The following is a 26,596-nucleotide window of genomic DNA, read 5'->3' as shown; positions in this document are numbered from 1 at the left end:
CCGTTGTATGGCAGCGTTCGGGGCAACCGCCAGGGCTTGTTAAGGGTGTCACAGGAGCTGAGAGGAATGTCATCCTTTGAGCTCTCTGAGGTGCTTGTCACCTGCCAAATCAATATCTCCCTGCTCGGCTCCCCGGCGCGCACGCAGAGAGACACACACACACATGCGCGCGCGCACGCACTAACCTGCAATATCCTGGCGGTGATGGGATTGGCAGCTTCCCGGGGAAGAGCCGGGCTGTAACACTTGTCTTTGTCTCTCTTCCAGAACGCTCCAGTTTAATGGCTGGCAGGTAGAGGCCAAAGAGGGACAATCAACATGAACTCGATTCCGTCGATGGACAGACACATACAGCAGACCAATGACCGTCTGCTATGTATCAAACAGGTGAGTTGGCACGGTTTGACCAGACCGTTTGTTTTCAAGTATTTCCTTATGGAAATCTAATATATAACCATATACTGTATGTTATAATGTGAGAGAGGTTGACATACAGTATATGCTACATACCGCATATGTTTATATATCTGGATGTAGGCAAACTACTGTATGACACATATTAGTTACATAATATGGTATGGTACGTACAAAAACAGCCAATTTTCGTTGCTGTCAGGTAAAAACCTTGTAACTCCAATTTTGGCGATTTTCATGTTTTAACGTCAATTGAATGATTATATGTTCCTCTATGGATTGAGAAAATTCGACAACCCTTGGGCTTATGAAACTTTTTTTCATAACCAATTAGATAAACTCCAAAATGCATGGTCGTCAAGCTAAAAACACGGCTGTTGACTCTAAAGGTGACATTTTGGAGTTATGAGGTTTTCACCTGACGACAGCGATATGCAACACATACGGACATATATGTCATTGCCAAAGCACATTTTAAAAGTAAACACTTCACTTTCCAAGCATGTGATTCAACATACACATTCACATTCATGGCCAAAGTAGATTCTAGTCCTCCTGTCCCATCTCTTCTGGCCACTGTAAACGGCTAATCTGTTAGGGCCTTTCATCAGGACTGTGGTGGGACTCAGGTTACTGACTGGGGTCAAAGAGAGGAGACCCCCCCTCGACCCCTTCCACCCCCTGTCTCCCCTCTCCCCTTCCAACCACTACGGACTCCCCAGCAAGTCCCTTTGTTCTCCTCTCACCACCGTTTACTACAGGATGAATCTCTGGCAGAATTAAATGGGCCTACGTGCGTAACCCCAGGCTATAGGTCTATCCCTTTGATCTCCCGCTTAACTGACGACCCGTTTTGTTTCTTTGCTCTGCGCTGGGTCTTGTTCGGTTTCCAGCTCTCGGGAAGTACAGCGGAGAGCCTTTGTGGGACGACGTAGGGGCCAGCGTGTTAGCGCATATGTGGACGTGGCAATTTGCGTCACCCTCGGCGGGGAGTTCCCGGCTATTAGGGGGGCTGTGAGACAGAGAGAGAGAGAGAGAGAGAGAGAGAGAGCGGGAGAGAGAGAGAGAGAGAGAGAGAGATGTCCTGGGACAAGGCAAGGCAGATAGAGAGACAGAGGGAGGGTGTTTAGGGAGCAAACAGAGGGAAGCCCCCAGTTGATGAGGCAGGCTTTGATGTTCTCAGGTAATAGGCTGGAGAGAGGTAAACCAGACACATTCACTATTTAACTCTCTCTCTCTCTCTCTCTCTCTCTCTCTCTCTCTCTCTCTCTCTCCCTCTCCCCCTCTCTCTCCCTCTCCACAGTTGGTTATTGCATATTCAATATCCACTCCTTCATTAGTTATAGGGGAGGTGAAATTGAATTCTGGAATTAAGATCCTTTCATATTAATGCACTGTATGATTACGTTGCTTTCATGGCGAACAGCTGATGGATTATTCTATGAAGGCGGCGCAGAGAACAGGACAAGGGGGGATTTGCATCTGCCCAATACAAAAAGTGTAAACAATTCTAATGTCGGGGTCAAAAGTATTAACCCCGCAAAGCAAAAATTTAAACAAACATGTCTCAATGTTAGCGGCCGGGGGAAGCAGCACATGGGTAAACATGCCAATTAGAGGGATCCATGGCATACAAGGAGGCCTCCAGTTCATCTAATAAATGGTTAAGCGGCGGGTCATTTCAAACCAACCAGTGAGAGCCAGCACCCTGCTAATAGAGGCAGCTTTGTGCCGCAGACAATCAGGGTTTGGAAGGCCCGTATAATAAATACCATTTATGTCCTGCCAATTAGACTAGCAGTGAGCCCATTCAGCCGGCCTTCTATTCTCCTCCCCGCACACAAAGATGATCATCAGGGGAGATCAGAACAATTAACTCACTATCTTCTCCCCCTGCTCCCCATTGTCCAATATCCAAGCCATTAAAATAATTAAGGAAATATTGTAAACCAATCCAGCTGTTTGCTTTAATTGAAAGTGTGCACATGCTGAAATTTGGCATCTTGAAGGCAATATGGATGTGGCGGAGCAGGAATATAAATGAGGCTCCCTCTATTGTGTTGTTGTTTTCTGGGAGATGTGACACGTCTGTCTGAATAGTCCCAGCCACTGCAGCGGACAGGGGAACAAATTGATTTTGTTGCTCAAATGATGAATTACTGCTGAGAGCGATGATAAAGTGTAGGAAATTGGAATCGGTCGGCGTGATTGAATCACGGGTTAAAAGTTAAGTCAGAAATTATTACAGTGGTAATTTTCAAATTAGCGGCTTGTTGTAAGATTATATTAATGCGATTTTTCAACAATAACAACTTAGCTGGACTCTTCATAAACTATGAAAACACGGTTATTTTTCACTCCCACGCACTAATTTCAACATGTAAAGTGTTTAAAATTTAAACACTTCACTTTACCTCATTAACTTCTCTATTGCTTAACATTGGTGTTAAAAAAAATAAGTCCATAAGTTAATGCCATGCACTTGAACGCTGTGACCCAATCCCTGCATAATTTAATATTTGGTTTGAATTAGTTTATAGCAATGAATTATCCCATTTAGATTAAATATATAATAAATAAAAAATGATTATGTTAAACATTAAATAATGGGGGGTGGGGGGTGGGGGGGTGTAACTGAAAGTATTAATGTATCAGCTTACTTAGTGGGAGAAAGTAAGCAATGCTGATTGATTTTCTTTGCTGATGCAGTGTGCAGGGGCTGCTAAACCCTCTGCCTCTGTGTGCTTTAAAAAGTGATACAGCAAAATAAATATGTTCATTTGTTTAACCTCCAAACACAGCGCAATGTTTAAAAAGTGCTACAGAAAAAAACTGTTTATCTGATCTCAACCCCAACACATTGTTTTTCAGTGGCAGTTTGTTTTCCTCCCGTGTCCTAGAATTGCACCATTGTGAACACTTAGGAGGAGATGGGCTGCTTGATACTGCTGGTATCTATTTCAGAGACAGTATTTTTCCTCTCGCTGTGGGGAAGCCAGTTTGCTGTCAGACTCTCCAGTCGATGATATGTACGGGGGTTTTGGCGGAAACTATGAACTATCCTCTCACTGCGGGAACACTTCCTCAAACTGTAAATGTCAATATTTCAAGATAAACTGGAAGACCCCTCTCTGTATCACTGTACTGGCTGTGCAGCTGTTTTTTTGCCTGCCACTGTATCCCTTTCCGCTGTAATTGTCCCCATTAATATGTTTTCAGTGCTCTGGGGGTGTCGCTGAATGCAGAATGAGTGCGGCGGCATAACCAAAAGCTGCGATTTTTTTGAAAGGGAGGGAGGATACTTCGCCGGATCGCGCGTGCTGTCACATTGAGTTTGGCTGCAGATGTGCAGATCAAGTCGTTTTTCCAGACGGGGACCAACAGAGGTTGATTGTATCTGTAGAAAGCGAGTATTCTCGGGATAGCGCGATTCCTGTCTGTCTTTGTTTCCCCCCTCTGGCTGGGCCCAAGCTTTAACTGGAGTGGGGCTTAGTGTAAATGTTGGAGGATCGCTCGCACCCAGGGGGACGGTGGGTGGGAGGGTGGGTGGGTGGTGGTGGAGGGGGGGGCTGTCTCTTGGCCACTAGTTTAGGTTTGATTGGTGGGTTTTGGCCGGAGTAGGGGGAACATCTGTGGCATGGCACTGCCAAGCTCGCCGTGTGACAGCCACACTGGTGGGACCAATTGTTCTGAGTGCAAAGAACAGTAATCACTTCAAGCCGAAGTGGTGTTGTTGTTATTTTTTTCCCTCCCCTCTACATATTCCCCCTCCTCCCCCCGTCCTCTACCCCTCTACCCCCCTCCACCCCCGCTCCCCTTTTCCTCCAGCCCTCCATCCTTGGTACACTGATTGCGTGCGTTGTATAGCTTCCAGACTCATCTAAATTTAGCATCTGTGAATGTGTGTTTCTCCAGTAGACTTTATCCACTAGCAGAATTCACATGCTCAGCAACCCTCCCCTCCCCTCCGCGGCCCCGGCCCCACTGTCCCCCAACAAAGATTTTACCCCGTGGTGGGGAGGGGAGGGGAGGGGGGAGGGGCGGGACACAGTCTAGGACGGCGCATAAAATAAACAGGACTGGTTTCATCCGGCCCTTGTCAAACGCTGGCTTTGTAAATTGATATGAAAGCTGCCTAATCAAATCCTGACCTCTGCTGCCCCCTAAAGAGCATACAAGAAAAAGCCCTGCGAGGCAGTGACTGTGCCACTGTCACTTCTCTCCCCTCCCCGCCTGTGACAGCGGAATCAAAGCACACAGACGTGTTAAGAAGGCAGCCATTCACTTTAAGCCGACAAACCTCTCTATTTACCTTTGATGCCACGGAGTGGGAGTCCATTTGTTTCTGGTTTGTACAAGTGCACTACAAAGGCTTGTGTGCATAATCTCTCCAAAGGCAACAGATTACCTCTGAGTGGAGGTGGTATGTCTTATTCCTCTCCTATATATATATATGTGTATAAAGTGATGCAAACTGAGGATTTGAAGGCGTTTGGAACATAAATGACCGACAGCATGTCCCATCTGATCATTGTAACCTGCAGTTGTCCATCCTTCAGTTCCTTTTTCACAGATGTACAGTAAGAGAGACAACAGGATTAGTGAGTGGGCTGCTGGATCTAGCGGGGGAATGAATGCCATAAAGGGGGGCCTGAAGGTCAAGGAGCCTGTTGTCAGATAAAGTCACACCACAGCTCAGGGCCGAGCGGTGAAATAAGGGCCTCCGCAGCTATTCACACAGCCATACAGGGAGATTTATTACGCTCAATGGGAAGGCGTGCTACAGAGACCCGGGGAGAGTGAAGTGGATGCATGATTGTGTCTGTGTGTAATGGGGACATGCCCCTTCAGCCCCATCCATTAATGCCGTTAACCTCCGCTGTAAGCCATCTTAAATGTGATAGGCAAATTGTCTGGTGCCACTTCCTGCCAGCAAGTGCCATGGAACTTAGTTGTGAAAATGCTGCTTATTTTTGTGCTTTTAATTATTCATCATGCTATTGGTTTGCCCCCTCTCCTTGGTAACAAGCCTCTTCCGCAGGTTTGGTAGTGATTTTATGTCTACGCTATTCTCTAACAACGCCAGTCTGTTGCTTACTTAAATAAATAAATCTAAACCGAATCTTCATTGTGAATATTTGACCTCTGAATGTTATTGGTCCCATGATGTAGTCCTAATGTTTCTCTTTGCCCCTCCAGCACTTACAAAATCCAGCAAATTTCCAAACGGCAGCGACCGAGCTGCTAGACTGGTGCGGCGACCCCCGGGCCTTCCAGCGTCCCTTTGAGCAAAGCCTGATGGGATGCCTAACGGTAAGACGCCAGTCACGCACACACACACACACACACACACACACCCCACACCCTCCATGGTCTCACACTTGAGGGTTCAAGGACAGGGAAGGGCTGGTAAAACAACTGCTGCATTGGCTCTTTCGAGAATTCCCACAGGGAAATGAGAATACGAATGTTTTGCTGCTGCCTGATCTTCACTAAGGTCATTGGCAAATAACAGGCGCTTCACCCCGTAGAAAACTATTGAAATGTAGTCACCTTTCATTGACTTCAGTTACAGTTTGCGCTGTGGCTTATGAAATCGGCACAGTGAAACGCTGAAAGGACGGGTGCAGCAAATGTCCTCAAACCACAAAGCAATCAATGCTCTTAAAGAAATAAGGCTCCAAAGCCTTTAATTCTCCCACTTAAATGCCTAGGGGCTTTTGATTAATTGAATAATTAGTGTCCCATGACATTTGGGAAAAAAAAAACTTGACTATTTCATAGTGTATCCTGTAAACTTAACAAAGACTAAATCTGGGCAAAAGAAATTCATAATGCATAATAGCAGTTGGGCATGTTTTGACTAGATCTCAGACACATGGGGAGAGGCTGTTTGTCTACAAGGTTGCACCAAACAGCCTAAAGACAAACACCTTGTCCTTGCACTCTCAGGTTCAATGTAAATGTAATAACAACCTCCTCTGAATCATGCCATGTCAATGCAGACAGACAAACTGCCACACTCAATTACCCTTTTAGGGGAATTACTGTGTCTTCTGGAAAGTTCGGGCCTCGCACCTCTCCGTCAGATAGAATATGGATGGACTGTGGAAGTGTCACTCACATGTCACCTTGGGCCATACCGCGCTGTAACATGCAGATTGTCATACGAGTGCCTCCAGCGCTGGATAAGAGATACGTATAGCTCCTCTCAGGGGTACAATTTGTAACCCCGCAAGAGCAAACGCGGTTACAGCCGGCGAAGGAGCGCGAGGGATTTGAAACCACTCTGACGGATCTCACCGTTCGAGTGATTGTTTGTATTATTGCTTTAATGTGCCAGCAGCAGGTGCCTTTTCCTCCATTTCGCCAATTCAATTTGTTTCCTGCAGTGAAAATCTCAAGCGCGCAGGGAAACTGTCCTTTTAGTTTATAGGTTGTATAGACCTTACCCTGAACTGCATGAAGAGGGAGGGAGCACATGGATTCTGATGCGGTTGTGAAATTGCCAGCTCCCACATCTACCTAGATAAACACTTAACCCTGGTGCCTGCGTGTTTGTAGCTCTATTCAGTGCAGTCAGGCGTTTGGCTAGTAAGCGCAAACAGTTTAGGACTGAGCTAGTAAATAATGTAATTGAGCCTAGTGATTTTTAGATTATTCACTAATCGTAACATGGCAATACATTCATTTTAAAACGCGTTCATTTAAGTTAGCACACTGCTGGGCTTTAAAGCTACGCCATGCATGCCCAAATGATTGGATTTGTGTCTGTCAAACAAATGAGAAGATGAATGCTGCTTAAAGGCACATGTTTGCCTTACAGTAGGAAATCCACCGCAATTCTACTGACCGTGTACAATTAAGGCGCCGAAATTAGAACTACTTGTTGTAACATCTAACACTAGAATTACCATTTAGGAAAATGCCCCTCGCGAGTTTAGAGTCTAATTAGACAGCCTACGCTCATATATCTTCTTCTTAATGGGAGATTCCCATAAATAAGGGCCAGATATGCTCTTTTTTGGTGTCACGTCAGGACTATACTTACAGAAGATAATGACACGGTGCGCGCAGCGGCGTTCGGCTATAGAACCTTGGGGCTAATCTTGAACTTCTGGGTGCGACAGCGGGATTGCGGGTATGAAAAAAGCAGCGGAGGGGGAAGGATCCGTCTCTCGCGAGGCGCGGCAGCGGCTCGGGCCATAATGTGTCCTTAAGGTCAAAAGGAGCGGAGGAGGCCTCTTTGAGTAGATAATGGGACTGGTAAATCAAAGCAGCGTGTGCCACATAAGGGTGATTTACAGGGCCTCCCGTGGCATGTGGAGGTTTCCCTTAATGTTTCCTCTCAGTGGGCATCGCCGCACTCCGGAGGCCGCGTTCTCTCCTCGTCTTGCTGTCCGCCGCCTCGTATGGAACTGATAACCCCATTAGTGCCTTTGCATAGGTAGACATAGGTAGAACTGGATCTTTGAAGTGGCCAAACTATACTCTTATTTCAGATTGTACTACATTTAGAAACTGGGATATTCAGTCTGTTTTATGAATTTACCTACAAGGATTGCGCCTGATTAAATACATTTTTTTGTCAACTAATCAAATAGTCCATTAAATTGTCAAATGCATAACGCAGCATTTCCTACATCACTGTCTTCATACAAAAATGCAGTAATTGACCTCTTTAGACCTCATGCTTATCAAAAACCTATGCATAGCTGTGTGTCACAATATTTATGCAATGTCAGACATGCTACTAATTTTCCAAGAAATAGCAAATACATCAAAAAAGAAAGTCTTACCTTAATTATTTGAGCAGTTGTCTGAATAGCAAAGACCATTGTACCATGCTGCATATGCCGCAGTCTGTCCTCACTGGGTGTGGTGGCTTGTTGTCCTGTTCAGGTGGTCAGCCGCGTAGCCGCACAGCAAGGCTTTGACTTGGACCTGGGCTACCGGCTCCTGGCTGTGTGCGCTGCCAACAGGGACAAGTTCACTCCAAAATCAGCAGGTAAGACCAAGAGTTTTCTCAGCCGCTCTCCCCGTCCATCTGGCCATGCTGGCCCGTCCGGGGACAAAAGTTCCTGTCTGAATTCTTGGGCCAGATTTCACGATGTAACCTAGATTGCAGAAGATCCCGACTCTCCGAGAAAGTGTGCCTGCCTGTGTCTGTCACCGTTCTGTATCAGATGGTCACATTCATGTTTTAATTCATCCCTATCCGTTTGAATTGATAACACACATTATTAGATTATCTGTTTATTTCAAGCAGAGTTGAAAGAGAGATAACAGATGAAGATAAGTGTGAAGCTCTCTGCATGATATACAGTACAATCTAGTTTCTTTCTTCTTCTTTTTTACAATAATGGTTACGCTAAAATACTTTTCCCTGTTTGGCAGCAATGAAGAAAAGAACTGATACCTCCTATGTTTGAATATTATCCTCTAATACCTGCGTAAACATTGACATCTTTATATTGCATCTTACTACCGAACTTGTTCCTTCTACAGTAGCATAGAGAACTACAGCGACTTGTTTTGTCTCCTTGTTCTCTCTACAAACAGCTTCAGACAGAACGGGTGTAGCAAAATCCTCCATTTGTTACATGGGACTGAAAAATATTGTGTCAGTGATGAGGAGTTCCTGTTTTCATACAGTACCATCATCAGGGTATAGTGATGGATTATTGAGACAGATGTGGACTGCTAAATGTTGTTATCAAGCTGGGGGAAAAAGCATGCTGAAGCATGATGGGAATGAAGATGTATAGGCTGTCAGCGGCTCGGGAGATAACTATGGTAACAGAGGAATATTTTGTGGTCCTTGAACAGTTTTTGATTTGTGGTTTCCACCTGTCTTGGGTTACGAGGAAAATGTGTTGTGCAATTGCTGCTGTGTGCTCGGCCTCTGCTCTCTCTGCTGTCTAAGTCTACCAGGACATGAAAGTCAGGCCCACATACTGTTTGAATTTTCACTTTGTTGCCACTCTGATTTATGCTGTTCATGTTTTTTATATGATTACATGAGGCTTCAAATCATGTGATATGACTCCCATGTCAGCCATGGGAGAGGAATCATTCTCTGTCTACAATTAACTTGCACTACCAAGTGATAGAATTCTGGCTAATTCTAAATCAGATCTCTGGCCCCACTTCATGGGTTTCCATAAGATTGCCAATTGATTCTCTGTCTGAATAATTTCCTGCAACAGTAGTCATTTGGAGAGCAGCGAGCAGTCAAGTCTAGGCAGCATCCCAAACTGCATTTCATGCACAATTATGTATATGCATAAATATTTTTGAATGCTCTAGTTGAGAAACCTGGAAAAGTCTGGATAGAGAAAGAAAGAGGGAGAAAGGGAAACCTCCACAGAGGCTTTGCATTCTCCTGCAAACTTTGCAAAAGCGCTCCGGCGGAGGCCCCAGCCGAGGAGGTTGTTAAGGCGGAGAGAAAGCCCATGCTGGCAGCTAGGGAGACGGCTCCTAAACGACACTCCCACAGGGCCCCAGGGGCAGGACCCGCTCCCCGGCATCCAGCAGGGCCGTTGCCCGGCGACGGGGAAGGGAGTGAATCACATGATGGGGCCGGGATGGCGGCAACAGGTCGGCCATCCAACACCAGAGACAGGCGAGTCAGTGTCTGCCATTCAGCGAGGAGGCTGCTGGAAGCCTCAAAGAACCTAACAGAGAACAAATCAACTCTGGAATGCCAGATTAGTTCAATGTAGAGAGGGAAAAAGGGGAGGGAGGGGGGGGTGGATGTGAGGGGAGGAGGTGAATTTTGTTTTTAATTAAATACAGTGTCCTTTGCATAATGTTGTTTTAACAATAATTCACTTAGCCAAGTCTGCCAGGTTTCCTGGATGCGATCCAAGCTGAAGTTCAATGAGGGTTTCATAGATTTCTGCTCAGAGCAGAAAGTCCCTTTCAAATCCTCAGCTCAATCATGAATATGACAGTCTGCCATTTGTTGCATAACATGCCATTTTTTTTTCTTTTTGATTTTTCTAAATGGAGACATAGTAGCAATTGTTCCACCTCATGTTTGTTTCTTATCTCCGCTGACAAAGGGGCTTGTGTAGCCCGAACCCTGGGAGTTGTTGCTGGCTTTGTCTTAAAAGGAAAGCGTGAGTGTCCAGGGAGCATTTGAGGCCAAATCGTATTTTCATAACCGCTGGTCTGCTCAGTCACATTGTGCGTCTTGTAATCTGCTCTGAAAATCTGTGTTGAGAGTGGGAGAAGCTAGATATCTGGTCAAGTGGGGCTTTCTGCATACAGAGAACATTAGGTCAATGGATGAACACTAATAAGTAAATCATATTTGGTGTCCCATTTTAACTAGGCCTGACTTGTACCCAAGTGCTCTTGGCTCTGACACATGAAGCGGTCAGCTATTACATTTCTGTTATGTCATCTGAATTCCTCTCCTGAACATGGGAGAAAATTGAGGGGGAAATTGTGCTGAGGAGAGTGGAAAGCTAATTTCAGCGGGAGGAAATCAATGTTCACAATCAACTTACAGCTGAAACAGGTTGGTAGGTATGACGAATCAATTCATCACAAAATCCACTCCAACAGTTTAAGGCGCCGCTCGCATTATTTGTTAGTAGGGGATAAGCTTAGCGGTGCGAAGCTCAAAGAAATACACCTTGACCCGGGTGACACCGCCGCCGTGTGGAGCTTCTGCCTGCGGGGAGCGTGTTGTGGGATAGCATCAGGAGAACGATTCCTTATCATCCCCTTGTGCTTTTAGTTGGATTTTAACAATTACCCAGCCACCTTCACGTGTGACATCCATTTTATGTATCCGAGATTTAGTATTGTGAGTGGATTTAATGGTCTAAAGGAGGCCAGATACTGCTTATCGTTATTTGGAATCATGACTAATTTTCTTCTGCCTTTCCGATTGGTTGGGAAGGGAGCCAGTGTACGATACGCACAGCGTGACTTGCTGAATTGAACCACTGATCGCTTTATTGGATGCACTTAGCAGGATAGGCTAGTTTTAGTCCTCTAGCCTTTTTGCAAGTGGCCCACAATGCAGGGGGAGCGCCGGGGGGGGGGGAGGGGCGTCCGTCTGCCAGTAGTGACCTCTTTGTGAATGGGATTAGCCTGCTCTATTAATCTGTGATTACTTGGACTGTCTTACCACAGGGCAGAGCCACGCACGTGGAGCTGCGGTGCGGTCAGAGAAAAGGGATCGCTCCCTCTGTATGGATAAATTCATCAAGGCCCCCCCGCCCTCTCCATCACAAGATACATTACAGGCCCTGTAGGATCTGTTTCATCGGTGTCATACACTCACTTATCAGGGAGCGGCCCACCCCTCTCTGGCGGGAGCAGTGGTTCAGTCTGGTACAAGTGTTTAGACAAAACGCTTAATCACGATTCTTCCTCTTTGTGGGTCAGAGTGGCACATTCCCAATCGCTTGCGCCTCAGCAAGCTCTTGGAATTCCTCAGCTCTAAAAGAGTGAAAGAAGGCGCCAAGTTATAAGAGGGGGAAACCAGTCAGACTGTTTCAGCTCCTTTGGCCATTCATTCTCTCAGTGTAACAAACGCCTGGTAAACCAACTATTCAACAGATAATTAGTTGGGCTACAACTCTCACTCCGTCACACTAGTTCATCTCTATTACTTTTACTTCATTTTGCACCGTGTCATTTTCCAGTTTTGATAAGACATCTTGGGTTGTAATTACTGTGTACTTTGTTAGGAAAAAATATGTGTCTGGGGGAGTGAGCAGCGGCGTTTCTGTCCTTCCTTTGGTCTTGTTTAGTTGTTTTGACAAGGGGAGTTTTTAAGGTGTGACTTCAGAAGCTCCTCTTTCTCAGTTTTCCGACCAGCCCAAGCATGAACTGCTGGAGCCAGTTTGGGAGGGAATGCTGCATGTGTTTGCAGTTCTACTTAAGCAATAGAGGTGGTGACCAACTACTCCCCAAGGGCTAGTAAACACTTTTATGGTTATTATTTCCATACTATAAAAATCATCTATTGCACAGAATGTCCATCTTAACAAGTCATTTAATGTAGTGAAAATGTCATTTTTTTCCAATGCAAATCAACTTGTTTAAAGAATCTTTTTTGTGATCTACTGCTTTTCAAGGCACCTGTTTGAAGAAAATTCTCGAAAAACAGGTAAAACTACATTGGAAACAAGTGACCCTATAGGCAAAAATTTGCACTTGTTTTAAGGAAAAAAGATTTTAACACTCAATATATTAGACTAAATAACTTGTTAAGATGACATTTTTTGGAGTATAGGGCAAAGCGTTTATTCTTCAGTCGATGTTATTTAATTGTCTAGCACAGATCTAATGTAAATTTCCCTTAAAATGTAGTTAAAGTGGTGATTCTATATGGGCTTTTGCCATGCCTTCCGGTAAAACGCTGCTAAAGACACAGCAGTCGGACATGTTGTCATCGCGCTGTGGAAAGGTCTCAGATTCTACACACAATGCAGAGGTCAGACACACACAGGCCTCCAGGGCTGTAATTTCTCTCCCCAGAGCTTTCCACACCAAAATGTGTGTTTTTTTTTCTCTCTCTCTCTCTCTCCCCACTCGGCGTGCTTCGACTTATAGTTCGGCTGCGGCTTTTCCTAAATAGAAAATAACATGGACGTCTAAAAACACTGCTGGTGGCCTTGACCATGTTTGACTGTCAGCGGCAGTTGAATTGAATTGAAGACTGTATCTGAGAAACAAACAGGCGCTTATTAAACACACTTTCAGAGTAAAGATGTAGTCGTCGTCCTTGTATAGCTGCTTAATATTTAAGACCGCTAGGAATGAAGTGACCAGGAATGCTTTTAATTTCACTACTATTTTACTCCCAAGAAATGAGAGAATTTATATTTTGACCATAGGTTTCACTCTCCCTACTGCAGTTATCAGCCCACATATAGCATAGACAGTTATATAATCCTGTACCAAGTCATATTTAACCACAGAAATCTCCTCAGATGGAATACAGTGTAATCAAATGGGGGTCCATGGTCTGCTTATGGCATTATTAGTATACAAGTGAATTAATGTCTCCCACCTAAAGCAGCTTTCATAATCATATTAATCTGTATTTCTAATTCCATGACATTGTCTATCAAAGTTACATTTACCATCTGGATATATTGGATTCTTCACAGGCAGGCTTTTCTTTCTTAGGGACTTAAGTATGTGCATCCAATGTTTAGGGAGGAACGTGTCTCAGATACTATAAATCTGCACTGTCTCCAGTTTGGACAGTTTCTATGTTTTACACTGTACGAACGAGGTAAGTGTTCAAGTCAGCCATGATAGATGCGGTAACTTGCAGTAGGGTGTAGGGCTGTAACTCACCCGCCATGCTCTCAGTTGATAGTAAATGCCAGGAGAGCAAATACAGGGGCGACTTGAGATAAGAGATGTTAAGCCTGTCTGGAAGCCTGTTTGTCCTTCCTCCCTTCTTGTTTTAGCAAACAGAGGCTTCTGTCTGCTCGGCAGCATCTCCGGCCGCTCCGCACGGCTCTGCAGCATCACCTGCGTTGAAATGGGCTGTTTGCGTATTACAATTAATGCCATGTTGTACCTTGCGTCTCAAATTAAACGCTCATTATTGTGTTTTAGCTGCAGATCAGTCGCACTAATTTGACAAGCGAATAGACCCGCTGCTGGAGAGTGAGAATATTTTTATTTGTGGATGACAATGGAGGTGCCAGACTGATATCGACCGCCTCAGGTGGCGGTGTCTGCCGTTTACATGTTTTATAGTTGTGTAATTATTTATCCAACGCCTCGCGCGGGCTCGTGTGTGCTGAGAGACAAATGTGGTCTAATTGGCCCCTCCCTCTCCGGCAGTCCTGATTCCAGCCCTCTGCGCATCAGGAAGCCACCGTGCCCAGCCTCCTCCTCCTCGTCCTCATGGCCCTTAATTACAATGACTAGTTTGATGGATTAAGTCGACAGTATGCAAAGACAAGGGTGGGGGGGGTGAAATCACTGCTTAATGTACCCATCCAGACCGTTTCTGTTGCCACTTTTCGGGAGGACTTGTGGTGCTTCTCCCCTGTAACAAATGTTGCTTTAAATGAATTGATTGAGGCTTCTTTTACTCGTTGCTCTGGACGCGGGCCAAGATACAGGCTGTCTAGCACATTAGGCACCACCCCCCTTGCAAGTTTGAAATGTGAGCTGCCTGCATTTTTTTTTTTTTTCCTTTTCTCCCTCCCTCCCTCCCTCTCTCCCTTCTGGCGAAGTGGCTGTGGCTGCTTCTGTGTGATGTGTGTATTGGGAGAGCAAGCAATGGATCACTAGACAGAAAAAGAAGATACATCAATAACAGCTGCATACATCCGAGGTGAGGAGATAAGCATTTGGTTCTCTCTCTCTCTCCCTCTCTCCCTGTCCTCCCACCCCCTCTCTGCCTCCCTCCCCCTCTCCCTCTCTCCCTCTCCCCCTCTCTGTCTTTAACCCTTTAGTGCTGCAGAAGCCGGTTCCTGATTTTGCTGAATTATTTGTGACGATCCGTACCTTTCTTCTCCTTTTTTTTTTTCTTTTTTTTTTTCTTTTTTTTTTCACCTCTGATCACAAACGTGTGTCCTCCTCCTGGCTGTTAGTGCTGTATGAAGTTTCCCTTTTTTGCAGCTTATCCCTGTTTTCCCTCCCATTGTCTCTGGGGTATTTGTTGCCTGAGTGCAAAGAAGCCGGTGGCAAGTACAGCAGGAGCCCATTAGCAATGACTCCATCTGTGATTGGTTTTGCCTGTGAAACGGAGAGAGCAGCCATGAATAATTGATGTGTATTGTGCAGTCAGTCGCTGGACACGCAGGGAGAGAGGAGAGGAAAACTGAGAGAGAAGCTGCTGCCCTGAGACACCGAGGGAAAAGAAGGGAGGGGGAGAGGAAGAATGTTAGAGAGAAGAGAGGAGGGTGGGAGGGATACAGAGACACACAGAGAGAGAAAGCTTTAAAATAGCTGCTGGCTTCAATAGTGCAGAGATTAAGGCTGCCCTGTATCGCCTTTGTTCTGCTATCGCAGATTCGTTGCTCAGAAGTGTTTCTAGACACATGAGTCCCCCTTTTTCTGTGCAGTGAAGAGTGAGAAATAAGACAGACAGGCAGGGACATTGGCGGAGTAAGTCTGCTTGAAATGCGGGTGGCATTTTAGACGGGGGGGGGACTCTCTGCTCCTGTGAATAGGACAGAGCTGTGAAGCTGTGAGCTGTCAAAAGGAGGAGACAACACTTGAAGAGGGCTGTGTTTGTAGGGGGCGCATTCACTGACAAGAGGGAAGGTGGATGTGCTGCTGAGAGGAACTTCACATTATTTTACCCCTGGGGGGCAGATAGAGGGTTGATTTCTTCTTTTTTTTTTTTCAGCGGTGGGTGGGGGCGGGCACCCTGCCATGCCTTAAACTAATGGAATGGAGTTTGACAGTATGACTAGTGCCTTGCAGCACTCCACATGATAGAGTTGCAACAGCTGACTGCTGCATTTGACCCACTTACTGCTCACACAGAAGGGGTCAAAATGGCCTTGATTATCTCTCGGAGTCGCGCTGACCTACTTGAGGCGGCATTTTCCTGCAAGACTCTTGGCAGTTTAGCACACTCACTCCCCCGGCAACATACAGCGTAACCAGCCAGCTTCGCTCCAAAAACACTGAGGCTGATTTGGTGTTTTTGTTGGTTCAGTCATCTCTGCTGCATACAGGTTTTTAAATGAGCAACAGGTTTGAATTCAAGGTGTTGTGTTCAGTATCTGAGACGCTAAGATACCAAAAACGCAGGTTAAGCACCGATGCTGTACAAGCAAAGCTGAACGAGCTTCTGTTTAGAGAGCGAAATTCAGCTGGTGTAATTTTTTTCCCTCTTGACCTCACTTGAAAAATTATATTCCGGTATGTTGGTTTAACGCCTCCTTGAATTTTTGTATTATTGTTCACTCGCACTTCTTCAGCTGTAAACACACAGCGCCGAGCCACTCATCTCCAATAGGTAATAAATCACGTCCTGCTTTTGGGAATTATTCAGTGATTTTTCTCTCATATGTGTCTGTGGGACAGTTCCCAACATGCTAAGACAAGAGAGGTTTTGCAACAGGCGGTATTGTTAAAGAGATGCCTGACTAGCTGTGCTGCGCTGTACCGTTCCAACCATTCATTAGCGTTGTTGTGTGGGTTTCAATGAAGCTCTTGTTCTCAGTATTGGAGATGTTTTTGCAAGTTGTGAAATCGCACTAACCTTTTCCTTTGAAGTAACTCCTCTGACTTAGCTCCTCCATAAAAACCCCCAAATCAAAACAACAGCTATCGGCATGCATGAGCAGTCATTGCCGTGTATTTTCAGAGCATCTAGAGGCCTTTTTTTCATGTGGCTTTAATGAAAGAGATCCATCCAAACACAAGTACAGGTTGTGTACTCGTACACTTTTTGGTAATGCAACTGTTATCATCCAAACAAAAACAGATTTTGCTCACACTTGATATCGGACCCTCCAAAAAACAGAATTGTGATTTGTAATTCTACGTATTCTGGACGCAACACAGCCACAGTGGGCATAAGGTGATAGAGAGGAAGAGTGGGGAAAAAGTAGTACCGACAGAAATGTGATTACACACAGCCATGGGAGAGACATGAGCATTTTCAGGCCAAGTGTAGACGCCAGTGATGTGATCTCCTTAAATCCGATCTTGATAATCAGATCTTGGAAATCGCATTGTAATGACAGGTGTAACCGCAGCTAGATTCCCTCCACCTGACAGCATCTCCTCCTCAGAGAACAAACAACAGAGACCAGCGGCCGCATTCAATCGGCGGACCATTAATTGATCTTAATTTATCGCGCGTCCCATAGATGAAAAGTAATCATACTGTACATTTGGTCCCCGTTGTAAGCTGCGGGTTTGGTATCAGAGGGTAGAGCAGAGGAAAGCACTTCGCTGCATGCATATCTACAGCAGAGTGAGTTACCTACTAGAGAGAGAGAGTAAGTGGTTGTGGGTTGAGAGGCACTTAAGAGGAAACCAGAAAATGAGGCTGAGGCAGTTAGGAGAGATTACAATTGACGGTGTTGGACCATGTTAAACCAGCACATTAAAGGAGCATTAAGCAATCGATGACCTTTGTCGACCCCTATAGGCGACCAGTAGGAACTGCAACAACATCAGTAGAACTTGCCTCCTACTCAAGTCTCTGGCAGAAAACTGGAATAATAATATTGCATACTGGCTTGAGAACAAGGCCTTTTAGCCTCCGTAGATGAAATGTGTTGCAATGTTTTGAAATCTAGAAGTCTCAGCACCTGGCCAAGTAATCGTTGAGTCACTGGTATTGATCAACAACCCCATCAAACCCTTGCAGATATATTATGGTCTTTTTGTGCTATGGGGCAGTATAAATCTTGCTTATTGCCCCTTTAATAACAGCTTGAGCTCTTTGCAGTTCCATGTCTCTGCTCACTGTGTGATGGTCATGTCCATGTTCATATTCATCCTCTCCTGCCTCTCAATAGGATGTTTTTATTTTTTTATTGGATGTTCTGAAACGTGTGCAAGTGATGGAGGATCTGACTACTATAAGCATATCTGTCAATCATCCAGTCACCTCATATAGGTTGGGTGTTTTGAACAAGGGAGCAACCCATGATCAAGTATGTCTGTCATCATTCATTGAATACCTTAGAAATGTTTCAACAGTTCTGCATTACCGACCATAGTAAAATGTTAAATTTGAACCCTACAGAAACCAACAGCTGCAGGAGATGTCAGGCTGACTCAGGTACTGGTTGTGTGTTCTGTACAGAAAAGTCATAAGCATTGGCTGGATCCAACCATCCTCATCGCAGTCCTTGCATTTTATTCCTTTGCGTCCGCACGTTGGACCGTGTAGACATACTGTACATGGAATGACATCAGATGTGCTTTTTTTAGTTGGTCATTTTAGAAGAGCTACATGGCTGCTGTTCTGTCGTCTGTTGGAGTTTTATGAAGCATGGTTGTTCACACATGGTGTTTTATCATCTTGCTTTTGTCATAGTGCACACTTGTTTTCTGGGCTGTTCATTAAAGCCATCAAACAATCTACGTATTCCCCTTGTCCCCCTTGTTGATTTGTATGTTAATTATATAATCCCCACCCCACCCCTCCAAAAAAAAACTGATTCTGTGAATACAGCTAGTAAGAATTGTGAACCAAGCTAACATCAGAGTAAGAATAAGATAAGATGAAACTCTAATGATCCCCGTGGGGAAATTGGGCCACTGCACAACAAAAAACAGAGTATAAACAAGACTATAGCAAATTGGGGGTTATATAAACATATGCAACCGACAATTTCAATGCTAGACCATGTTATGTAGAATGGATAAATGAAAAGTACTGGGAAAAAAGTTTGGATTTCAACATTATTAGTTTGTGCCAAATAACAGCAGCAGAACTTACTGAGACAAACAAATGAATGAAAGCAGAATATGATATGAAATTATTCCAAAACTAGGAAATATACGCAGGATGAAATAGGTAGAAATATTATTAAAATGTTAATAGAAATGCAGTATATCATAATGAGATAGGTATGTGAATAAGAAGAAAACAGATATGTGAATTTACAGCAAATATACATCATATTAACAAGTCTGCTTAAGGCCATACGTGTGTATATAAAGGTGTAAGGATAAGTGCGGCTCGTTCGAAGAAGCGGAGAAGGTCTGAGTTTCATTGTTTCCATGCAGGCTGAGTGGGTATCATGAGGAAGGGTGTTATTCAAATCCTGGGCTGCTTGCACATATGGATGACTCTAATGAGCCTAGAGGGGTGCCAAGATCCTACCCGGGCTCCTCCAGTGTGTGTTTTCACCGCACTTCTAAAGGGAGGCTCCGACCCCATGCCCACTGTGAAAAGGTCACAGGTGAATCAGCCGCCAGCGTGTGCCACCGTGGCACTACCGGCCCTGCCCAGCACCCCGAGGTGGGCACTAGTCTGGGCGCATCTGCTCCACGCCTAATTAGTATCATTGTAGACAAGGGCTTAAGGCTGGGCCTTCGTTAATAGCAGCCTGTTGCTCGGGGAAACAGTCTGGCTCCTGTAAGCAGCTTCTTTGCAGGTCTGCCTATCTGGTAATCTGGTTACAGGAGCGCACACGGTTAAACACACACTCTGCGCTGGTAGAGGCAGCTTCATGTAGCACTTGGCTGACTCTTAGGAACCACTGTGGTCAGATGAAAAGGTCAGACTATCTAAATTCAGTGTTTGCTTGATTTGTCTCATACAATCTGATAACATGTCCTGTTTTGATTCATAATGTGATTGTCTTGCTTGGTTTATCTTGTATTAATAACACTCAAATCAATAAAGATGCTTTCCCCTCCTTGGGTGGCTCCAAATCGTGACCTTAGACACACTGGAGCCACGTTGGCAGATTGCAGCCGCTGAATTAAGACATAAACATGTAGGTTTGGAGGGAGTTTTGCTCCCAATCAGCTTACTGTTGCACGGAAAGACATGCATTAACAGATTGAAGATTGAGTTTGGTTGGGGGAGATTTCTGGCTTTAACGCACAAGGAATTAATTCTCACTAGGGGGTGAATGCTATAGATTTCCACCTTCGTGTTTTCCAGGCAGACTGAATGGCATGCCCTGTTTTTAAGGAAGAGATTTGTCGCGTACGCCAAGAGAGATTATCTTTTAAAACACTGGCCTACTTAGGCAAAGGTTGGCTACTGTGTAAATATGACCAAGGAATGACAGTCAACAGTGTTGAGATCTGCATAAAATCAGCTTGAGATTGTGGCACATCTCATGTTCCAGTTAGTATTCAGTTAGTGCCAGATGGATTTCTTTGAGGAAGTATAATCCTTATCTGAAATCTGGGAACACAGATTTTATTTGAAGATAAATGTCTTATCTATGACATTATTGATTTTTATTTAGCATTCCTGCAGGTATATCTCATGGCTGTATGTGCATGGATCGAAACTTATATCACGCAATTGCTTGCTGGATATTCACAAACGGCCAAATATTAAGATTGAGGCTTTGAACTCTTATTATCTGGATACTGAATAGTGAACTCTTAATATCTGAATAAGGTTATCCTCTTTAAAATAGCAGAGGCGGGGAGCTAAGTGGAGGAAGAGAGCGCTTTTCAAAGAACTGTCAGTAATAAGTGCTCAGAGGCTGTTGACGTAGCAACAAAGAACACAGGATGTCAAAACGGCAACCCAGATACACTAAATCCATGGCATTTTCTTTCTCTCCTTGTGTGCTGCTTGCCTCCGCATTGGCCACATATGCTTCTGGCCTCAGTAAAACCTTCTTGGCACGCGGCCAAGCGTTCCCCCTCGCCGGATGGACATGGCACGACACTGTGGCCATGTGGCCAGCAGGAGGCTGTATTTAAGCTGGGGCAGCTCTGAAATGGGCCATAAAACCTAGCCAGCAAGTCTGGCTCCCCATGAGGCAATGGGCCTAAGTACTCATTGACAAGACTCCAACATCACTGGCTTCCCAGAGAGAGGGAGAGGGAAGGATGCAAGCAGAGAAGCGTCAGACAAAGATGAGGTGCAGAGAGGAGGCAGTTGTCTGCCCTAGATAGACGGGGCTGTTTTATAACTGTTAGGCTTTAAATCAACAATGCATAGCTGCTTTCCCCCATGCTTCCCCACCGCTTAAATACTCGCTTTCATTGTGATTGTGTAATCTTTCTTTCGGCTAAAGACGCATTTCAGTCACGGCTCACCCGCTATAGTTTAAGTGCTTAAGAGTTCCCCGTGTGCCGAGGAGGTCAGGGGAAATATCATGTCACATTCTGATGACACATGGCAGCCATGACATTCACATGTATCCACTTCACACGTCCTGCCCACTTCATCAGCTTTCTGCACACATTAATCAGTCACACTGAAATATGTCACGAAATGTGGAATGACTCACCCCCACTTTAAAAACTTTGTAACCGGAGCTAATGAAGTCAGTTTACTGACTTAGTTTTACAACCCCCAATTCACACTTGCCTCCATGCCAAAGGGTTATTTTCCCTCTATTGAGTGTTGAGAGGGTAACCAGAGATGTAGATGTGTGCCATGTGTTTAAGACAGTACACCTGTGAGCTCAGTCTATCCCGCCACACTGGAGCTTCGACCTAATTATCCCCCCATGGATGAACAACTAGCACAGCTGAACATGCCGGCCTGTCATGGGTTGACAGGTCCGTAACCTGTTATACCCACTCATTGCCACTGAAAAAGATGGTGTGATGCACACACACGCGCGCGCGTACGCAAGGCCAATGCCTGCCGAGTCGTTTCTGTTTCATTATCAAATTGGCATCGATGAATAATTTGTGGCATCTGGGTAAAGACAAAGAGAGGCTTGATGGCTGCCAGGCAGGCGTCCGTGGCTCCGTGGTGACTGTGTCAGAGAGCTGCGAGGCAGAGCGGGACAGATGATTTACGACCCCGGGCCCAGCTCAGGCCGGTAGCACACACAAGATAGTTTGGCGCGGGGCCTACGTAACTATTGAAGCAATGTCATAGCAACCAGTTATTCATACAGTTCCCCATATTTTACGAGGTAAATCCCGGCATTTTAGAGTTCCAGGAAGCCTGCAAGCCCGTATTGCGAGGAATTCTTTGGCCAAAACCAGACATGAATGTTTTGCATGGCCTCTTAGGTGCGTTCAGTAACCAGGGATACTAGGGCTCCCTAGCCACTCTCTTATTTTAATTGACTTTGGCCTGCAGGAGGCCTGCGTCCATTCAGACCAGTCTGGTCAGGGAGGGAGGGAGGAAAGAGGGCCTCAGCCCAGAACAGAATGTGAATAGAGCTCCCTCAGAAACTAAAGAGCGCAGCCCGCTAGAGCCGTTCTTGTTAGTTTGCTCATGGTCTTTGTTTTCCTTTCAGCCCCTCTGGCTAAACGTCTTCAAACAAACCATTTGGGGGTCATGATTCTGTCAGACAGGTTTACGGCGCAAACCTCCGTTGGCCTTTACTGTTACACCTAGTATGAAAATGAGTGATGAAGTAGCTGCAGATTTGTGTGCGTATGCGAGTGGCTGGAAATGTATAGCGGTGCGGATGGCGAGCGTATTGACCGAGCCATGTGGGATGATGCCAGGTGGGAGTCCAGGGTTCTGGGTTGACAAGGGAGCAGGTGTCTATTAGATAGAGAGGGAGAGAGGGAGGGAGGGAGGAGGGGAGGGGGGGGAGGGAGGAGGATCACAAGAGCCCTTGGCATCTGCCTTACCTGCTGCCTCCCCAAAGTCCCCTGCCAGCGCACAGAGGGAAGGAGGGAGGGAGGGAGGGAAGGAAAAGAGGGAGAGACGAGGGAAAAAACGAGAGCGTTTTGGAGGAGGGAGAGACCTCTTTAATGATAGCCACTCATGTCTGCCTCTTTTTTAAGGCTTATCCTCTCCCGCAGATTTTACTCGCAGAACTTAGTGGCTTTTCCTTTTGGCCGGGGGGGACGTTTTCTGTGTATCTGTTTTAATTTAGCAGCCATTTTCTTTTGGGGAGAGAGAGAGAGAGAGAGGGGAAAAAAAGAGAGAGACAAAAGACAAGGCATTTAATCAGCACACTTTCTCTCTCTGCTTCCCATTGCAGCGTCTGCATGTGTGGTGAGGGGTGGCGGCGGCGGGTGGGGGGGGGTGCAGCATTATCATTGGAAAGAGCATTGAACAACTGTCAGGGATGCAGTCCATGTCATTTGTCATGTCTCCCTGGGGCATTATGACAGAGAGTGAAGCTGGAAGCTGCAGCCCCAGCTACTGAACCACCCATCTAGTCCCAGCAGATGCATTTACTGCCCTTCGCTGTGGCTGACCATCAGGCTGTGCAGCTGAGCACCAGAATATCAATACAGCTCAGACACAGCCGGGCCCCTGGGACTATCTACAAGGCAAACAGGATAGGCTCCTCTCCTCTCTTATGGAGGAGCGAGACCCGCCGTCGCCCGGGAGACTAAGTACAGCAGACCAATGTAAACAGGGCCGAGTGATGCTCTGTAACAGTAAATGGCGATTTTATGCACTCCGGAGTAGTTGTTGTGGAGTGGCCGGGGTGGATGAGGAACACCTGAGACGATTATCTCCAGTTTTGGCTCTTCTCGTCGGGACTGCGGGGAGGGAAACAGATGAGTCTATTGAAGGGCTGGCTGTGGGAGGAGAGCAGAAGAGAAACAGTAATCCTTTTGTGCTCGTCATCCGCACTGTCCTAAGAGACGTGCGGGTGAAGAAGGGAGGAGAAGGAGGAGGAAGTAGGGAGAGACTTGTGAGGAGCGGAATGGGTTGGCTCCTCTTACCCCGTCATATGAAACCTGAAGTTTATCCTTTGACTCAATGACAGAGCGCCTCCCCTTTAAACAGGTTGGGGCTCAGCGGAGGTGGTAATTTTGTGGGGCGATAAGCCCTTTATCTAATGGTGGGGTAGAATAATTCCCCTTTAAGTGGCGGGGCGGGAGCTTCTCCCTGTCTCTCTCTGTCTTTTCTCCCAGATATGCATTGTCATTTCTCTGCTCGGCTCTGCTCTCCGCACAGTGTTGTTGTTGTGTTTTTTCATTGCTTTCACTCTCACCGCAATAAACAGTCCTGCGGCTGTTGATGTCAGCCTCGGTGTGAAATGAGGATACGGTCCCCCTAGCCAGACAGTCTCACGGTGGCACGGTTTGGGGATAAATTGCGGAGACATGTTTATCAACATAGGAGAAGTGCAAGTTACCCCTTGTTGGAAGAGAATAATGGGACCTAATTGAGCTGTAACATGCTGGCTGGTCGCCAGGCTCTCGAATTGAAAACTCTCTCCATCAGAAGGGGGTCTAGGGAGAGGGAGGGGGCCATTAAAACAGCACGGGACGTTCTGACATAGATGTGAGACGGTACGCTCGTAAACCTATTAGCTGCACTTGGACCCGCTTCTTTTTTAATTAAAATTAACCTACCAATCCGGTACTCTACCCGTGAGCTTAACAGGGTTTTTTTTTTTTTTCGGGGGGGGGGGGGGGGGTTTAGAAGGGCACCTGAGAAACAGGGGCAGAGGCCTGTTCTGTCAACCCCAAGCGCAGCCCCGGTAAAGTCAGATCGATCCTCTGGAGGAACCGCACAGTCTGTCTCCTGGCACCTGCTTTGCCAAGAACAGGGAGGGGGGGGGGGGGAGGAAAAAGCGAGGGAGCGCGGGCGGGTGGGAGGGAGGGAGGGAGGGAGGGAGGGAGGGAAGGAGGAAAAACCCAGCTGCCTCTGTGCCTGGGCCCCGTGCTGCTTTTAAAGGAGTGGGAGGGAGAGGAGAGGAGAGGAGAGGAGGGAGAGAGAGAGGAGAGGGAGGGAGAGGCAGGGAGACTGCTGGCACCATCTGTACACGTCTTTTGTATTCCAGCCCTCATCTTTACACAGAGCGAGGCTGGTGTGCTCAGTGTTCAAATGAAAGGAGAGGTGCCTTTTGGGGTGAGATGCTCTGCCTCAAGTGGGCCGAGGGAGAGGAGAAGGTGTGCGTTTGTGCGCGAGCGTTCATATTGAAATCCCCTTTTGTTCTCGCACTCGGAAAATTTGGCACACTCGGAGGACATCTCGTGTCCTATTTATTTTGACAGTGTGTGTGTGTGTACATGTATGAATATGAGCCAGTGTGTCTTTCTCTATGCGTGGACTGGGATTGTGTGTGTGTGTGTGTGTGTGTGTGTGTGCGCTTATCTGCGAGTGAGTAGGCATGCACGGTGTGTGCAAGCACTCATGTGTGGTCAAATCTCTGGGTTGCCATGTTTATGACGGGAGTCAGAAGCTTTTGTTTGTTCCTCCCTCCCATCAGCCCCATTAGCCTGCTGTCTCCTCTCTCACTCACTCACTCACTGATTCATTCGCCCTCTCTCTCTCTCTTTTTTTATCTCTCTCTCTGTCTCTTGCCTGCTTATTCTTCCCTACCAATCCCTATCTCCCTCTCTCTCTCTCTCTCTCTCTCTCTCTCTCTCTCTCTCTCTCTCTCTCTCTGTATAATATGTGCCATGGTGGCCTGTCCTTGTGTCTGGCAGCAGGGTGGATCTGCCTGCGAGGACAGTCTGCGCTGCTGTCATATTGACGTGGCTTTGCGTGAGCCGCAGCCATAGCTGAAATCATTGAGCACTCTGTTTCACCCCCGCTCCTCAGCCCAGAAGTGCCGCGGCTGTGAATCATAAGAGGAGGTGGCTGCCCTCCTCTTTGATTGAATCCACATTCCCTTTCTTTTCCACCGCCGGTGAGAGGGGCAGAAGGAGGCAGAGAGAGAGAGAGGGAGGGAGAGAAAAAAGGAAAAGTGAGTCTTTTGTAGTTGGCACGGTGCAAAAAGATGCACTGCAGATGAAAAGCATATGATTTGATCAAACGCACTCTGTGGTAGTTACCTAACCAAGCGGTAGGTAGAAAGAAGGGAAGGGCTGGAGTCCATCTGCAGGCCCAGAGTGAACCCTAGTGGCCGAGACCAGCAGTGACACGCCGGCTGGAGGCTGAGCTTTTCCTATTGCAGTATATCAGGCGCCTCCTTTTGTCTCTTACGGCGGAATTTTATACATCGTTCTGTCAGCCGGGCCATTGCTTTTCGATTTGTTTTCCTACTTTGCTCAGAAGCTTCTGTTCCTCCGTTGTTTATGTTTCATCTGCCCTCTTCCTCTCACACATTCAATCTCCCTCAGTGGGAGGTTCTGTAGTGCTTTGCTGTGAAGGGCTGTTATCTCTGCAGTTATTTCTCACAGGAGTGTGACAGCACTAATACACTCTTCCTCTGCTCTCTTCCTCCTCCTCCTCCTCCTCCTCCTTCTCCTCTCCTCCAGCTCTGCTGTCCTCCTGGTGTGAGGAGCTGGGACGCCTCCTCCTCCTCCGTCACCAGAAGAACAGGCAGAACGAGCCTCCGGGAAAAGTGCCCATGCAGCCCCCCATGAGCTCCATGAAGCCCAGCCTCTCACACGGGTCAGTGTTCCCACTACTGTGCCTGTTTGTTTGTGTGTGTGTGTGTGTGTGTGTGTGTGTGTGTTTGTACAGACAGACCAGGCCCTAGGGGAAAGCCCTTGCTCTCCCCATGAAGCCCACTGTTCCTTATGGATCAGTGGCCAGACAAAGTGCCAGACTAACTGCTTGCAGCACGGTCAATAGGGACAAGCAGCACCTCGCCACCCCTACTATGAGCGGTTAATAATTACAACACAGTGTCAACGGGTTGCGAGTGTAAGAACATGCCTTTATTTTATAATCCTAACA

The 26,596-nt window shown here is 46.4% G+C and overlaps 1 protein-coding gene across 1 annotated transcript in view; it reads left to right on the top strand.

Annotated features, from left to right (window-relative positions):
• The first annotated feature begins 282 nt into the window (after window positions 1-282).
• Window positions 283-26,596, top strand: part of LOC139918363 (zinc finger MIZ domain-containing protein 1-like) — a 37,798-nt gene continuing 11,484 nt past the window's right edge. The window contains exons 1-4 of the mRNA XM_071907716.2: window positions 283-387; window positions 5,614-5,727; window positions 8,317-8,422; window positions 26,173-26,308. Of these exons, the coding sequence (XP_071763817.1) occupies window positions 319-387; window positions 5,614-5,727; window positions 8,317-8,422; window positions 26,173-26,308 (425 nt within the window). The 5' untranslated portion in view covers window positions 283-318. The remainder of the gene's footprint in view (window positions 388-5,613; window positions 5,728-8,316; window positions 8,423-26,172; window positions 26,309-26,596) is intronic.

This window comes from Centroberyx gerrardi, chromosome 20 (assembly GCF_048128805.1).
Source record: "Centroberyx gerrardi isolate f3 chromosome 20, fCenGer3.hap1.cur.20231027, whole genome shotgun sequence".
Classification (NCBI taxonomy): domain Eukaryota; kingdom Metazoa; phylum Chordata; class Actinopteri; order Beryciformes; family Berycidae; genus Centroberyx; species Centroberyx gerrardi.
The sequence above is the reverse complement of the archived record's forward strand: the minus strand, read 5'-3'. Positions and strand labels throughout refer to the sequence as shown.